The 15,312-nt window shown below is 40.2% G+C and overlaps 1 protein-coding gene across 1 annotated transcript in view; it reads right to left on the reverse strand.

Moving 5' to 3' along the window:
* Positions 1 to 3,822: 3,822 nt before the first annotated feature.
* e2f1 (E2F transcription factor 1) overlaps positions 3,823 to 15,312 on the reverse strand; it is a 14,193-nt gene continuing 2,703 nt past the window's right edge. The window contains exons 3-7 of the mRNA XM_015396607.1: positions 11,961 to 12,180; positions 11,701 to 11,853; positions 9,928 to 10,042; positions 9,545 to 9,827; positions 3,823 to 7,321 (exon numbers count right to left, since the gene is read on the reverse strand). Of these exons, the coding sequence (XP_015252093.1) occupies positions 7,080 to 7,321; positions 9,545 to 9,827; positions 9,928 to 10,042; positions 11,701 to 11,853; positions 11,961 to 12,180 (1,013 nt within the window). The 3' untranslated portion in view covers positions 3,823 to 7,079. The remainder of the gene's footprint in view (positions 7,322 to 9,544; positions 9,828 to 9,927; positions 10,043 to 11,700; positions 11,854 to 11,960; positions 12,181 to 15,312) is intronic.

A 15,312-nucleotide genomic window follows, 5' to 3' on the forward strand; every position in this document is an offset into this window, starting at 1 on the left:
ATTTTGTTTTGCTTCTTTATTATTGACAAAACATTTTCTTTGCATGCAAAAAAAAAACATGGAAGAAAATTCACCCCAGAGGCCTGCAGCCCTAACATGACGAAATATGAAACACTCAAAGGATATGAAAAGCTCAAAATAACAGGTTAGTTTAGGTCTAAAAAAAGGTGGTGAGATGCTTCAACTACATGACAGATACTGCATTTAGAGGTGTGTGCTTCTGACTAAGACATACAAGAAGCTCAACATCCAGAGAATTTAAATGTTTTCTTTTCCTGGGACGCCTCATTCTGATGAACATAATAATCATGAATGCCGAGAACATGGGTTGTGCCCCTAAAAAGGCATGACACATTTTGAAACATGTGAACTGATGAAATCAATGAGATATATGTGAATTAAGCAGTAGGATGACACTTGGAGTGTCTTTGTACTCGGGGCATTGTCATCCTGATACGCCCTCTTGTGAAATATCATTGCATAAATTGCTGCGTTTCTTCATGAAACACACATAAATAATGCATTTAATTAAATCTCTCCTGATGGGAAAACTTATTCTGAATGTGATTCCAGAGAATTCATGAATAGGTTGGTGGAAGAGGCCAGAAGATAACGTCACTGTGTCATCTCTTGCAACACCACAGTTAGGAAAGGGTTGAGAGCTTTGGCAACAGAGAAAACTGATCCTGTAAATGTTAGAAACCAGCCAATGTTTTCTGAATGCATCAAGTTTGATGAGGTGAAGCTGCATTTTAAAAAAGATGATTTATTGTTGGATTAATAAAATTATGTTGATTAAATTCAACCTTGTGACGACCTGACCTTGCCTACAGGTGTATATGTAAAGTTAACAATCAGTAAAAAGAGTGTAAATAGCTTAAAGTAAGAGTTTAAAGAGTAGTACCTGGTTATCTAATTGATTCATTGATCCCAGGGTGATGTTACTGAACCTTTAAATTCTGGTAATTTTGATGATTACACCTTTCAGCTAATTAACCCTAAACTTTGTTTCTCTAATAATGACAATAAGGCACCAGAATAAGACAAAAAAAAATGAACAAAAATGGTTAAAGAATAAGTCTGGCCAGCCAGACTGACCCACACACTGGACACAGCCTCGTCATTCATGTCAGTCAGTCTGGCTGCAGGTGGATGGGACAAACTTCTAAAAAAATAAATAAAAAAAAGCCAGGTCAAACATTGGTCTATAATCTCAAATTATGAGCAGTAGTTGGATTCTTACAGATTGTATCGGGTGGACAGGTGTCTTTATGAAGCTAACGACCTCAAACAGGTGCATCTAATTTAGGAAAATAAATAAAGTGGAGGTGGACATTTTGGAGGCAGACTAACGGGTCTTGGAGGGTCAGAACTCTAGTTTATAGACAGAAGTGGTTTATGTACAAAAAAATAGTTTAAAAATCATATACACGCATATATATACATATATATATATATATATATATATATATATATATACATATATATACATATACATATACACACACATTCATATACATATATAAACATACATATACACACATTCATAAATACGTACACATACACACATATACACACATGCATACACACATACATACATATACACACATATATAAACATACATATATACAAATATATTACATATATATATATATATATACATACACATATAAACACATATGGCAATCAGTGGCAACTTTCCATTAAATACTGGGGAGGGTAAACTTCCCATTTGAATTTTGTACATTAATTGTTTAAATATTTATTGAAACTTTGTTGTCAATACACTGCATTAAATATGGTCCTAAATGCACCTGATTTCATGAGTTTGTTGCGCATTAATCAGATGTTTATTCCGTTCTCTAAAGTGATCTCCTATGCTCTTTAGCAGCAGGATGCTGCCTCTCAGGCTCCATAAGAAATGCCTGTTGAGGTAAGCAGCGAGAAAGTAGAGCCCTGATTGGATAGCAAGGCAAAAAAAAAAGCCACTTCCAGTGAGGCTAAACCTTTGAGGGGTCTATGTAGCAGGAGCGGGTCATGAAGCTGGCTTCTCATAAGGATTTTTGACTGACGATGGCCAGACAGCGAGGAGGTTTTTCTCATGAGTCATGAGGGATTTCTTAGGGTAGTGACTGAAAAAGGGATCCTGGCAAAATGTATTTATATTTATTATCTATTCCAGTGTGATAAATAGGGTAAATATGAACCATCACCTGGGACCCATCTTAATGCAATCATTGGTTTTGTGAAAAGTTATTTCAAGTGTCTCCAGTTCATTTTTATCATTAACCTGCCTATTGTTAATTCATTTTTATCCTCAGACCAACTTTCCTAAGAAGCTTTATACACTGTATAAACTTGCATCATCTGAGCTTTAACTATTAGGTAAAGAACATGCCCATGAATATTTTTTTTTTTTAGAATTTTATGACATATTTTCTGCTTTAAAAGCCTTTTATAACTTTTATCGTCATGTATAATAAATGTTTTAAGTTGTGAAACTCTCTCATAGCAAGTCCAAAGACATTTTCTGGTTGTGAAGGTAATTTTGGTCTAAAATCCCAGAACACTTTGATTTTCCTTAGGCTCAAACAGTCATTGATTTGTTACTGGATCCCTGTTATTATAAGCTATGCTGATTTTCTGCTGTAGCTTCATACGTTTACAGCCTTTTCTTCTATAGCTGCTGAATCATACTAAAGGTTGTTGGATTTGGTTTCTTTTCTAATGTGTTCCTAAAAGCTTCATCCAGCAGTTATTGCATAATAATTTGTTTTAGTGCAGTTTGATCCTCCTCCTCTTTGTGTTAATATTCCTGATGTTCTAATTGTTCAGCTGGCTGCATAGTGATCAGCTTTTCTCAGGACTCCTTTTATCCTATCTTACACCACAGCCCCATCTACTGGGCCATAACCACTTCCTTCTATATCTCAGTGATAAATTAAGCCTTTTAAATCCCCAGATTATGTTTCCAGAGAATATTTTTGTGTTTAGATTAAAAAAGATGAAATAGGAGCAAAGACAATTGTTTGTTCCTATTATTCAGTCTCCCATTCTGTGCATCAGGCCACTAAAGGCCTGGTTGGAGCTACAACTTTCTCCATCTATATCTGGAAAACCATTTAAAAACTCCTTTCATGTTAGAAGTCTGCCGTTTACATTAATTCTAATAAAAATCAAATAGTCTTGTCATTTTAATGTGAGCCAACAGAAAAATATCAAAATAAATGCATCTGTTCCGTTTACTGTACAATTTTTTTAAATTTTGATTTGATACTTTTGGCTTGTTGACATGCAACTTTCAGAACATTTTTGTGGCTGCTGCTAATAAATCAATGCAAAGCGAGCAGAACATTGAATGCATCGTTATCTTTCACACATATAAAGCAAACAGACGCCATGTTAGGTCAGATCAAAATAGTTTGCATTTATTTCTGTCCAAAAACATTGAAAGTGACAATTTGGTAGAAAAGGGGTTGAAACTAATTTGCAACTCTGGAAAACACACAAAAAACCAGCAATGGGTAGACTGTTGCATGAGACTGGTTCCCATATAAAAATGGCACACAGCAACATTTGCACAGAAACTGAATAGCGGGATGAGAACACATCTGATTTGATCCTTTTCTGAATCCCAGAATGAATCCATCAATAAAAAAAGATCAGATTTTAACATATAGTGTTATGAAAAATTGGATAAAATCTCATTTTCTAATGATAATCTATGAAGAACCATGACCCATTATTTGTTTCAAAAGGCATTAAAATTCTCACACATTATCCAAACCACTGATTTCTACAACACAATTTTTTTCTTTTTTTGTCTTAACTGAAGGTGCAAACTTTGTCCAACACGACCCACACGCCATGCATTCTTTCACCACAACAACACATAAAACAATTACCTATTTAACCTCAACAAGGCACCGCCTTAATCCTGCAGAAAAGAAAAACGTGACAAATCGCACAAAGGGCCGATGCCGCCGACTGCAAAAAAAAATCAGCTGCCTCAAAGTTTAAAGCGCAATAAATGAAATAAAAAAGGTGGATTTTAAGAGCTCAAGATAAAACATTAGAATAATTATAAAGATTTAACACTTTGAAAGGAGTTTGAGGCACCAACAACTAAAGAGCCCATGGGCAACTTTAGATTAGCAATTTAACATGTAACAATCAATCTGAAAAAAAAATTTAACATCGGAAGCATGAAGTAATAAAATTCACACTTAATACAAAAAATACAACTCTTTGTAATTCCTACCTTATTTCCACCTCATTTTTTTTAAACATTAGCCTATAAAATAGTTGCACATATATGGTGGTTAAAATAGGTGGAAATATGTTATTAAGGAGGGGAAAACATTGGAAATTATAAATATGCACAGAATAAGGTAGACATTTTCAAAATAAAGTCCCTAAATGATTTAACAACATTTATCAGCATCTTTTCCCCCACTAAACCCTTTTCCAGAACAAACAAACAAAACAGAAATAAATACATTAACACAGACTGAAGTCCAACGCTGAAGAAAGCAAAAATAAAACAAATTAAACAGGTTAGCTTACATAACTTAAAAAAGATTTTATGTACAAAATTGCATGAGAAAAATGTATATATCCAAGTATCAACATGGAAAATGTCTTATTGCTGGTCAGAACTGAAAGCCTAGTTTCTCAAACCTCTGCAGCTTAAAAAAAGCTGCAGTTTGATAAACCAAAGCAAAAAAACAAAACAAGAATGAAGGGATCATTCAGAGAGAAGAGGAAAACTTACTACCTGATAGATAACGATTTAAGGCATGATCAATAAGTATCTGAGTGCATATACTGAAAAACAACAGTATGTCCCCATGTCCTGCTGAATCCTGCGCCTCATGTTTCCTAAAGGCAACACCTGCAGCAACGCTTTGTTTCACCCAGAACGACCAACAAACCCACCCTGAGCGCCGATTAAAGCTCGGTGTCTGCTGGGCGGCTTCATCCCACAGGCATGTGGTGAATTTCTAACATCCAAACTCTTGCTTATAAAAACAACGAAAAAACACACCAGCAGAAAGATTACCTAGAACCTACATAAAACCCATCTGGAACACAATTAAGACTTCACTCTGCTCCGCTCACCTGAGACTACGGCTGAACACCTGGTGGGTGAGGGCGATCAGTGCAGCTGCAGCAGCCAGATCTGTGGACTAACCTCTAAGTGCTGATGGAATAGAAGAACTTTGATCTAACCTTTTAAAGCAAAAGCATAATCCAACTAAATTAAATATAAAAAAAAAAAAAACAGGTCAGCGATTTTAGTGCATTTATTGTAGGAAAAAGGCCAATTAACGGTTTTGAAGTAATCTCAATAAGCACGTTGTATTTCACTTATACTAGTCCCCTAAAGTTGATCAGATTTAGAAGAGCTGCCAGTTAGCAACAGATGACTCTCCGTTTCCATGGCTACAAGGATGGATGACCCTGCTGCTGATGAGAGAAAGTCTCACCGATTCTCTCTACCGGATCAAAATGTTGCATCTTAGGCTCTCAGGGTTTCAGTGTCAATGATTAAACTCTATTTAACCAACTGTTGGGTAAGGATGCCGGAGAGAAAACCGCCTCAGTCCCACCGTCACAAACGTAAACTTTATCTGGGATGTGTTGCTTTGCTCAGATGAGACTAAAGCTGCTTTAAAAATCCCGGTTCTTCAGTGAACCACTTGTTCATCGACCTGTGCAGGGATGCGGGTGTTTTAGCAGCTGGGATTACTAAACCTCCACCTGGATGAAATCATTTCCAATTTAAGGTCGACATTCTCAGCATTTCATCTGCATCGGATTCTGCTCATGAGCACATTTCTCAGGACATATGGACACCGAAGCCTCATTTGGGCGGTTCGGCGCACTAAAGGTCACCATGAACAGGCGCAGGGATGGGTTCTATGGCCAGACCTGCATCCATTAGATGAATAAGAAGACAGATAAAAACGCGTACCGACAACCACTCTGTTGGTCTTTAAACCAGTTTTAAAACTAAAATAAGAAAGTTTGAGATTATGCTGCTGGAATAAAAGATGAATCTATTATTTTCCCACATCTCTTAGTTCAAAGGTGCTATTAAGCCGGTCTGAATGGGTCATCACTACAGGCTGCCACATAATTGCGCGTTCTTGGCTCCGCCGACGTTCACGTTCACCCCAAGCCGAACGAAAAGAGCCAAAACATCGTTTATAACACAGCTGACGTGCTAATTTCACCGCCACTTTCTGCGCCGCAAATTAGCTTTTCCTTCTCCACTGAAGACGCCATGGCGGAAGGTAAACATAGGAAAAAAGAAAGGCTCCCATCACAGAATACGCCCAACTCTAAAGCCTTCAGTTTCCCCAAACACACCGTAAAAACAAGCATAATTTCTCCCTTAAAACCAGCTAGTTGACCTTCACTGAGGTCCAATGGTTGCAGTCGAAGTAGCTGATTGGTCTAATGGTTTGACAAACCTTAGAAATAATCCAGTTTTTCAGGATTCCAGTGCCTGGGAGAAACATCCATGCTGTAATTACCTTCTGCTAGATGAAGAAAATAAAAATAAAGCTTCCCGTTCTGACAGAAAATCCTGCAGAACGCTGGGAAGCTTTCAAAAAGCAAGTCGCTCTAACGTCCCTGACAGTTCATACTTATTCCAGATTCAGCAAAAACTGCAAACTAATCATCAGTAATGGGGAAACTTAAGGTGACGCTGCTGCAACTCACCCACCCCCCACAGGCTACTTGGACAACACAACATCTAAAAAAAAAAAAAAACTTGGTACGAAATATCAAAATAAACATAAATAATTTAAATAGCTATACTAAAGCTAAAATCTTGGTCTAAATAAAAAGAAAAACAGTCACAGAGAAGTGCTTATATTGTTATGTACAATTAAGGGCAATCATTTTGAGATTTGGTAACCAGGACGCGGATTACTCGATTTCCCGCAGCAAAAATAAAACAAAGCCGATGGTGCCGTGAAGCGTTGGTTCACAGCTCTCCTTCAGAGGAAACATTAAGTCCTACGTTGGAAAAGATTGAAGTTTATCCACTTCCTCTCGTTCTTTCTCTACCCGTCCCCCAAAACGTGCGACAAGTCACCAAAGTCACAATCGAAGAGTTCACTGATTCCTTCGTGGTCCTCCAGCCCAAAGTGGTAGTCGTGGTTCTGGGGGGGAGACAGGTTGATGAAGCCGTCCAACGGGAGAGGAAGGCCTTCTCCGTTCAGGAGGTCCGAGGACGACAGGGGCGACAGGTCAAAGTCCCCGATGTCCCCCAGGCTGGAGAACGGATCTCCTCCCAGGAGCGACTCTGTTCACCAAAACAGAGAAGTGAAAAAAACGAAAAAGCTACAGAACCACAAAACATGCTGCTGCAGTTTTCTACAACCAGAGACATAATTATAGAAAATAAAATATAATCAAACAGGATTTTAAACATAGTAGCTTAACTCCCATCAACACAGCCTGTAATAAACTATTAAAATAGTTTATTGCAGGATGATGATCTTATTTAAATAAAAGCTGAATCCTGTGGAAGGCAGCAGTGATGAAGGTCCAGGAGGACGTCTGCTTCTCCTGCAGCTCGCCTTTACCGTTTGCTGTGACTCATTAAACCGAACGCCAGGCAGCAGCGCCGCTTGATGGCACCTTTTCCTTTCAATGCAAGAAACAGGTTTCATCTTTGCCAAATTAACGGTTTTTGTGCCGTTTTTAAGAATAAAGGACCTTTTTTCAGCCCATCAGTCACATTTCTGTTCTGATTGATTTAGTTGCACTTTCCATATTTCAAAGAAATGAATAACTGTGGATGTGGACGCATTATTCCCAAATATTTTCAAGATCAATGAAAAAAAACAAACAAATGTGGCCATTTTTTACTCTGCTGCTCAATCTCTGCTTTTTCTGTAAACCGTTTGGTTTTTTTACTTTCACATGAAAAGAACACATTTTGATCTTTGATCAGCTTCCTGAGGAAAAGCTACTCCACAGCATGATGCTGCCACCACCATGGTTCCCTATGGGGATGGATGATTCATTTTACTTTATCTGAGAAAAGCATCACCCTTCACCGTTTTTTTTCTCCTTTAATAAAGATCAGATTTGTAGAGAAATGAAATATATTTTTCTAATCAACACAGCTGAGGGGCTGATGCTATTGGTTAATACCCTTTTACCTCACTTCAAATCATTACAAAATTGCTGCTCTGCTGCTTAGATCAAATTACAGGAAAGAAGACTTTAAGCTAATTCAGTGTTTTCGCTTCAGGTATCTGATCGTGGCTCAACGCAATTAACGAATGACAATCAATACCTTAAAACAATGTTTTTTTGTTTGTTTTTTGCGGCACTACTAGCTCGTTTTTTGGATAGTAGGCTGTAAGAAAATGGGGTATGAAAGAGGGGGAGAGAAATGCAGCAAAGGACCACAGGTCGGATTTCTTAACCTGGGTCGGCCATATCGAGGAGTACGTCCTGTCCGGCTGTGTGCGCTAACCACTGCTCCACCGAAGCACGCCGCGTTAAAACAATGTTAATCACATGATACAGCAGACTGTATATTTGAGCACATACTCTAATCATAAACAGCTATTAGCTTTAAAGTCATATGGAAGCAGCCGTTCCAACCGCTGCATTTCTGAATTCTCCCGAGTGGTGCACAACTTTACACTAGCGAATAAAATAAATTGGTTGTTTATCATGGGATTGTTGTGGCGGAAGGTCAATTAGTTATCCGTCAGCTTGTACACATAAATTCTGCCAATCATATATCAACGGTCATCTGTCAATCAAATTTTTTCGGTCATAGCATATTGATTCATATGTCGCAGCTAATATACGCAACGGATCTAAGAAATGAGAATCATTTCCTTTCCCATTGAGTTCCGTCTCAGTGTTTCACAGGGATGGACGTCTGTGTCTGCAGCAGGTGTAGAGCTAACAGAACTGTCAGCGTTGCGAGGCAAGGGCTCAAACATGTACGGCTGTAAGCCTTCTACACCAAACCAAGCTTCTGCCGCACTGGCGTCCTCTTCCACAACAACTTTGTCCCGCTTTCCTTCACTAAATAAAAAATGTATGACAGATGAGACTCATCCATGACCTCCTACACTAAACTCTCCTCCTCTTGCATGTTTCCTTGACAGTGTCGTTTCTAAGTCACCAACTTAGTGCTACTTGGTCCCAATGGAATTTCCCATTGGGAACCTACTAGCACTAAGTTGCTAACCGGTTAGCAAGATGCTTCAAAGAAACCGGCACAATAAAACTTGCTTCTAAACCTTCCCTGCAACAATCCTGCCCTCTTGATAATCAACCAATCACATTTGCTCTATTCACTCGTGTAAAGTCGGGCACTACTCGGGAGAATTCAGAAAAGCAACAGTTGGAACAGCCGCTTCTCTACAACTTCAAATATTTTCTTTCCTATACTAATATATAGTATTAGAGTTCATAATGTTTTTTACTTCTGCATTTGGTTCTCATCCCTGAGCTTCCCTCTGTCCCCCTCAGCAGCGTTCCTCTGAGCACTCACCTGTGTCCCCACCCAACGTCAGCGTCGACGTCTCCTGCTGCGATGCCGCCGTTACCGTAGATGAGGTGGACGCCGGAGATGATAAGCCCACCTCCAGAGCTGCTGCGGAACACTGGGGGAGTAGCTGCTCTGCAGCTTGTGAGGGGGGCGGGACGAGGGACGGGTCGGCGTTGCCTTGTGTAGGACTACCTCCTGTCACGGGGCTGCACACACCTGAGCTGTCTTCTGGACAGAGGAAGACGTCTATTGGACCCTGTGTGCTCTTGAGGGACACCTGGTAGCCCTGAAGAAGACAGACAGACGGAGGAGCGCCGTTAGATCGGGGGGAGCACGCCTCAAAGGGCAGAGAGAGAGAGAGAGAGAGCCAATTCCACCGCCCTCACCTCACTGGGCTCTGTTACTTGCATCTGCGTTTCGGGGGGAGCTCTGATCACCATAACCAGCTGGTCTGGGGAGTCAAAGGACTTCCTCAGGTCCTGACAGCGCACGTAACCCAGCGTGCTGAACGCAGCTGTTAAAGAACAAAAACTTCCCTCTACAGTTTGAGGTACTTCTGTTTAGATCGGAGAATAAAAACAACCGAATAAAGCTTCACATCTTCTGCTCAGCATAATCTTTTCCCTTTTTAGCATCACGTTTCAACCACACACCTCCATGTCGGGTATGGGGATGGAAGGGTCATGATGTGGGGATGTTTTTCATCAGTAATTACAGGAATATAAACAGTCTAAATTAGTTGCTAATTTTCACTTTTGAGGAGTAAAATTGACAGAAAGTGACGAAGGCACGTCCATGAATCGGATTGGCCTAGTCAAAGCCCAGACCTAAATCTAAACAGGTCCATTTACGGCCATGGTAGACCAGAAAACTTCTGCGTTATTTTTTATTTGTATTCGTCCATCACATAAAATCCAAACGTTTCACATAACAGAGTTTGTTTTTGTAGTTTCAGGATCAAATTTAGAAAAGTAGAAAGAATATTTATTTATCTAAGGCTACGTTCACACTGCAGGCCTTGATGCTTAATTCAGATTTTTTTGAGGTTGCCGTTCACATTTCCAAATATATGCGACTTCTGTGATCTCCTGTGTGAACTGCAGCCATACAAAGCAAGTGTCCCGCATTCGTTGTAGAGGACGCAATGACATCACAGGCCAGAGTGCTCCGTTTTTGCGGATGTAAACATGCCTGGTAGTACCGGCGCGCATCTGCGGTCTTTTCCAAACCATAAAAACTCAATCTTTTCAAGATGGTTAAACATAAATACTGCTCTCCGCATCATCGTCTGCCATAGTTGTTGTTTTTCTTGCCGCTTCTGCGTATCAAGACGCATAATAGTGACGTTTGTCGGGTATTGATGACAGATTCAGGAACACATAGCGAAGTGATCTGGGTTGTATTGGAAAAAAATCTGATTTGTGTTGTTCAGACAGCCACGAAAAAATGAGATACAGGTCCCAAAAAGATCAGATTTGGGTCTAAGGCTACGTTCACACTAAAGTGACCCAAATCCGATTTTTTTGCCCATATGCGACCTGGATCTGATCTTTTCATGGCTGGCTGAACAACACAGATCTGATTTTTTTCCAATCCGACCCAGGCCACTTGGCTATGTGGTCCTGAATCCGATACGAATCTGATCTTTTCAAACGCGACCTGTGTCTGAACGGCCGGGTTGGAAATTATCCAACCTGAACGTCATCAATACCCAACAAACGTCACTATTCTGCGTCTTGCTATGCAGAAGCGGCAAGAAAACCAACAACCATGGGAGATGATGATGCGGAGAGTAGTATTTATGTTTAACCATATTGAAAAGATTGAGTTTTAATGGTTGTGAAAAGACCACTAGATGCGCGCCGCCACTACTAGCCATGTTTACTTCCGAGAAAAGTAAATATGGCCTGTGATGTCATTGCATCCTCTACTGCGCATGCGGGACACTTGCGTGGTAGGACTGCAGTTCACACAGGAGATCACAGAAGTCGCATATATTTGGAAATATGAACGGCAACGCAAAAATATCGGATTTCGCAAAAAAAAAAAAAAAAATCGGAATTGGGCATTAAGGCCTGCAGTGTGAACCTAGCCTAAATGTCCCTCTAAGCTACGAAGCTGCTGTTCCTTTAGCAAACGAGGTCCGGTTCAAAGGATATTTCTTGTTCAGCGGGTCGTCCGTTAGAAGCCGGAGCTGCAGGGTGCATTTAGAAATAAGTTCATCCAATTGCTCCTCAGCCTTTGTGAGGTCGCACACTTCCTTCTGCAGCTCCTTGTGCCGGGAAACCAGGTTGGCATCAATTCGATTGCCACTGCAGAAGGTCACACAGATTAGAGATTAACTGTGGGAGGCTGTTTTCAGGAGCACTATCTAATCAAACTTTGATCTATACCAATGTTTTCTGGCGTTAATACCCACAGCCATTGGATGTTGTTCTTGGATTTCTTGGAGATGAGCTGGATTCCCTCCAGGACGTTTGTGATATCGTAGATGCGTCTCTTCTGGACATCCAACACCTGAGAGGCCCAGTTCAGGTCCACCACGCCGTCGGCTGACTGGGACAGCAGGTCCAGGAACCGCTTGGTGGTCAGGTTTAAGGACGTGTCGTAGCGGGACTTTTCCGTCGAGTTTCGAGGAACTGCCCAGAAAAATTAAAGATAAAAACTGTTCTTTATTTTTAGATTTGGGACGTTTATTTAACTGATCGTCTGCAACCGGACAAACTTTCTTAGAGCTTCTGCTTCTTTAGTTTCAGAATCCTCATCAAAACTTTTACCATTTCATCTTTTTTTATATGAAAACTTTAAACATCTGCCTGATCAGGTTATTCCTAAACACTGAGCAAAGTCTAATTAGGATGAAGACAGATAAGGATGCTAATGCTTGTAAGCCTGAATTACATTTATATTCATTATGTTTCGATGCCTCTAAGGAAAAGCTCAGGAGGGAGGATCCACCTACAGGTCAACTAGCCATGAAATTCCCAAATCTGGGCTTCATGGAGGAGAGGAAAACCAAAACCTGTGTTGCTGACAGAGGAGGAGGAGAACACGCCTGATTCAGATGAAACATTATAGCCTACAATGAAAACAATGGGTGCCCCAGCAAAGAGAAGTCTGGGTGTCTCTGCTGAGACGTTTCCAAAAAGCCAAAACATCACGTAAAGAAATCCCTTTCATGAACCGTGTGACTTCACCGTGGCGTTAAAACTAAGCAGGAGGGAATATAAATGGAAAATTATTAGTAGATATTTCAGGACCCCAGATGTTGTTGCCAAGATGGATCCTAGAGTACCGAGCTTGTGTTGGAGAAACTGTGGCTCAGCGGTCCCCAATCATACACATATATTTTTTGGTCATGTCCCAAACTTTAAAACTTTTGGGATGAGGTGTACAGGAAACCAGATCTTCATGGAGATTATACCAAGGGATCTTACTGTTGCGGTATTTGGTATTATACCGGAGAGTTTGCAAGGATGTGCCAAAACTTATATGTTGAATGTTCTTTTTACAGCAGCCCTGAAATGCATTACAATCAGGTGGATGCAGTTGGAGCCTCCTTCCTATGACTTATGGGTACAAAAAGTAAGAGAAACGTACAAAATGGAAAAGATAACCTACTCATTAAGACTTAAAAAAAACACTTAGCCTGAGCTGGAGGCCAGCAGAAGCTATGTTGATGTAAATAAGCCCAACAAGTTTGTCTCTTGGCATATGGTGTTTAGCTATTCCGCCCAAAGTGTATCCTTATTTTAGGGTTTCAGGATGATGAGCCTACAAATTTGAGGCTGAGATCCTAAAATATCGAGCTAAGATGTTCCTTTTATGGAAAACTGTATATTGTCAACTTTTGTGTTATGTACCATTGTTGTGTGGCTGTACAATTGCTCTGCAAAAAAAAAAAAAACAAAAGTATAAGTTCTAAAAAAAAACTAAGCAGGAGCTGTTAATGTGATCAGCTCAGTCATTTCCATGCTGGTGGAAGAGTCAGTTATAGTGAATCAGCCTCACAGTCCAACAGTCTGTGAGGAAACAGAGGAAGAGCGCCTCATTACTTCTGACTGGGACTGTAGAAGCTTCCTGTTTGGCATGAAGGAAACAGCCAATTAGAAATTAACAATTAACCTCAGAAGAGTAAAGAAGGAGCATTGTTGAAGCTACCAATAGAATTCTGGCCTCATGGAGGAGGAAACAATTCCTCCATGGCTCCATGAAGCAGACTGAGCCACAGTCCCTCCAAAGGAATCGAGTGCAAAGGAGGAGACTTAATTTAGACCTGCGACTGAATGACTCTAGATTTGACCTGGATTCGTCACATTTGATTCTCTAATCAGAAGTTTAAGCTGTTTAATCTTCTGATTGCAGCTCTGACAGGTGAAGCACAGGATGTGGTTTTATGCTCAGGCGAGGTTTCCAGACCATTGGTTCATATCAACCTGCTATGGTTAGCTGTAGCTTGATGATAACGACCGCATAGATCTCTAACTAAATGCCACATTAAACCTATTTGCGTGATTTCTGAAAATTTATTTTTATATGCATCACATCTTATTGTCGTCATGTCAGCTTTCTCAGAACACACAAGGTTGGTCAAAATAAAACCACATCTGTTCATTTAGAAATGTAATAAATAAACAGAATCTTGCTAATTATTTCATACCAAAGGTAGCTGAGAAATAGGAGGTAGAGTGAACGGTGATCCAGTGGAGGAGATTTCACTGTTTCTCCTTGGATCTACCTTTCTGAAACCTCATCCAAACAGTCAGGTTATCCTGAGATATTTTCAATATCTATGCTGCTATAAGGTTGGGCTGCTGGAGGACAGGGGGACCATTTTTTCATCATTCTGCTTCCTTCTGTCTCTATTCTCACATTCTGCAGTATTCACCGTGTCTGTGAATACTGCACAGACACAGTGATGGGTGTTCCCCAGCAGGGTGTTCCTGCTGGGGAACACCCATAACCTTATGTTCTCTCATTGTAGCTTCATCAGGTCTTTTTCTTTTGACTTTAACTCCATCCTGGATTGGAATATACTGTAAGCTGAGCTGCTGCCATCAATATCTCTGTCTATAGATGTTTGAGTAAGGGCTGTTTTTTTCCAGTGTAGTCCTGTTTCTTTTACTCCTTCATCCTGCAATTAGAACTGGCTCGGAGCTCTTCTGCCTGGCTGTGTGTTTCCTTCAGCTCTGTGGAGCTAGTTAAAAGTTTCCTTTTGCATATCTGCTTCTTTCTGTAGGTCTACTTCTGTTTCCTTGAACCCCAGTCAGTAACAGTGCAAGGCCGCTCACACAGAGCTTGGTACCACTGGAGGTTTCTTCCTGTTAACAGGGACTTTTTATGCTCCACTGTAGCTGCATAGACGCTCAGCGTGAGGGATTGCTGAAGAGTAAACGTCAAAATGGAAACAAAAATCATTGCTTAAGGCTCATCCAGGAGGAGAGCGTCCTGCAGGCCAATGACTCAATGAAATCCACTATTTTTTTCTTTTCAGAGACAATACAGTCAGAGTGGTTCAAAGTTTCTGTAAAGTGTCTTAAGAGGAAATGTTATGAACTGGTGCTTTATAATTAAACAAAATTTTATTGAATTTACTTAAATTTAATTGAAAAAATAATAAAATATGTCCACTCAGAATGAGATCATTCACCCTGTGGTGGAATTATCTACTCCGCCCGCCCAGCTCTATCCGGCACATTTCAGTAAAACTGTTGTTTACACAAAGAATTCTCTAAATTAAACTGAAATTCGATGAATATGCTAAATTTAGA

This window comes from Cyprinodon variegatus, unplaced genomic scaffold, assembly GCF_000732505.1.
Source record: "Cyprinodon variegatus isolate N-32 unplaced genomic scaffold, C_variegatus-1.0 Scaffold808, whole genome shotgun sequence".
In the NCBI taxonomy this organism is placed as follows: Eukaryota; Metazoa; Chordata; class Actinopteri; order Cyprinodontiformes; family Cyprinodontidae; genus Cyprinodon; species Cyprinodon variegatus.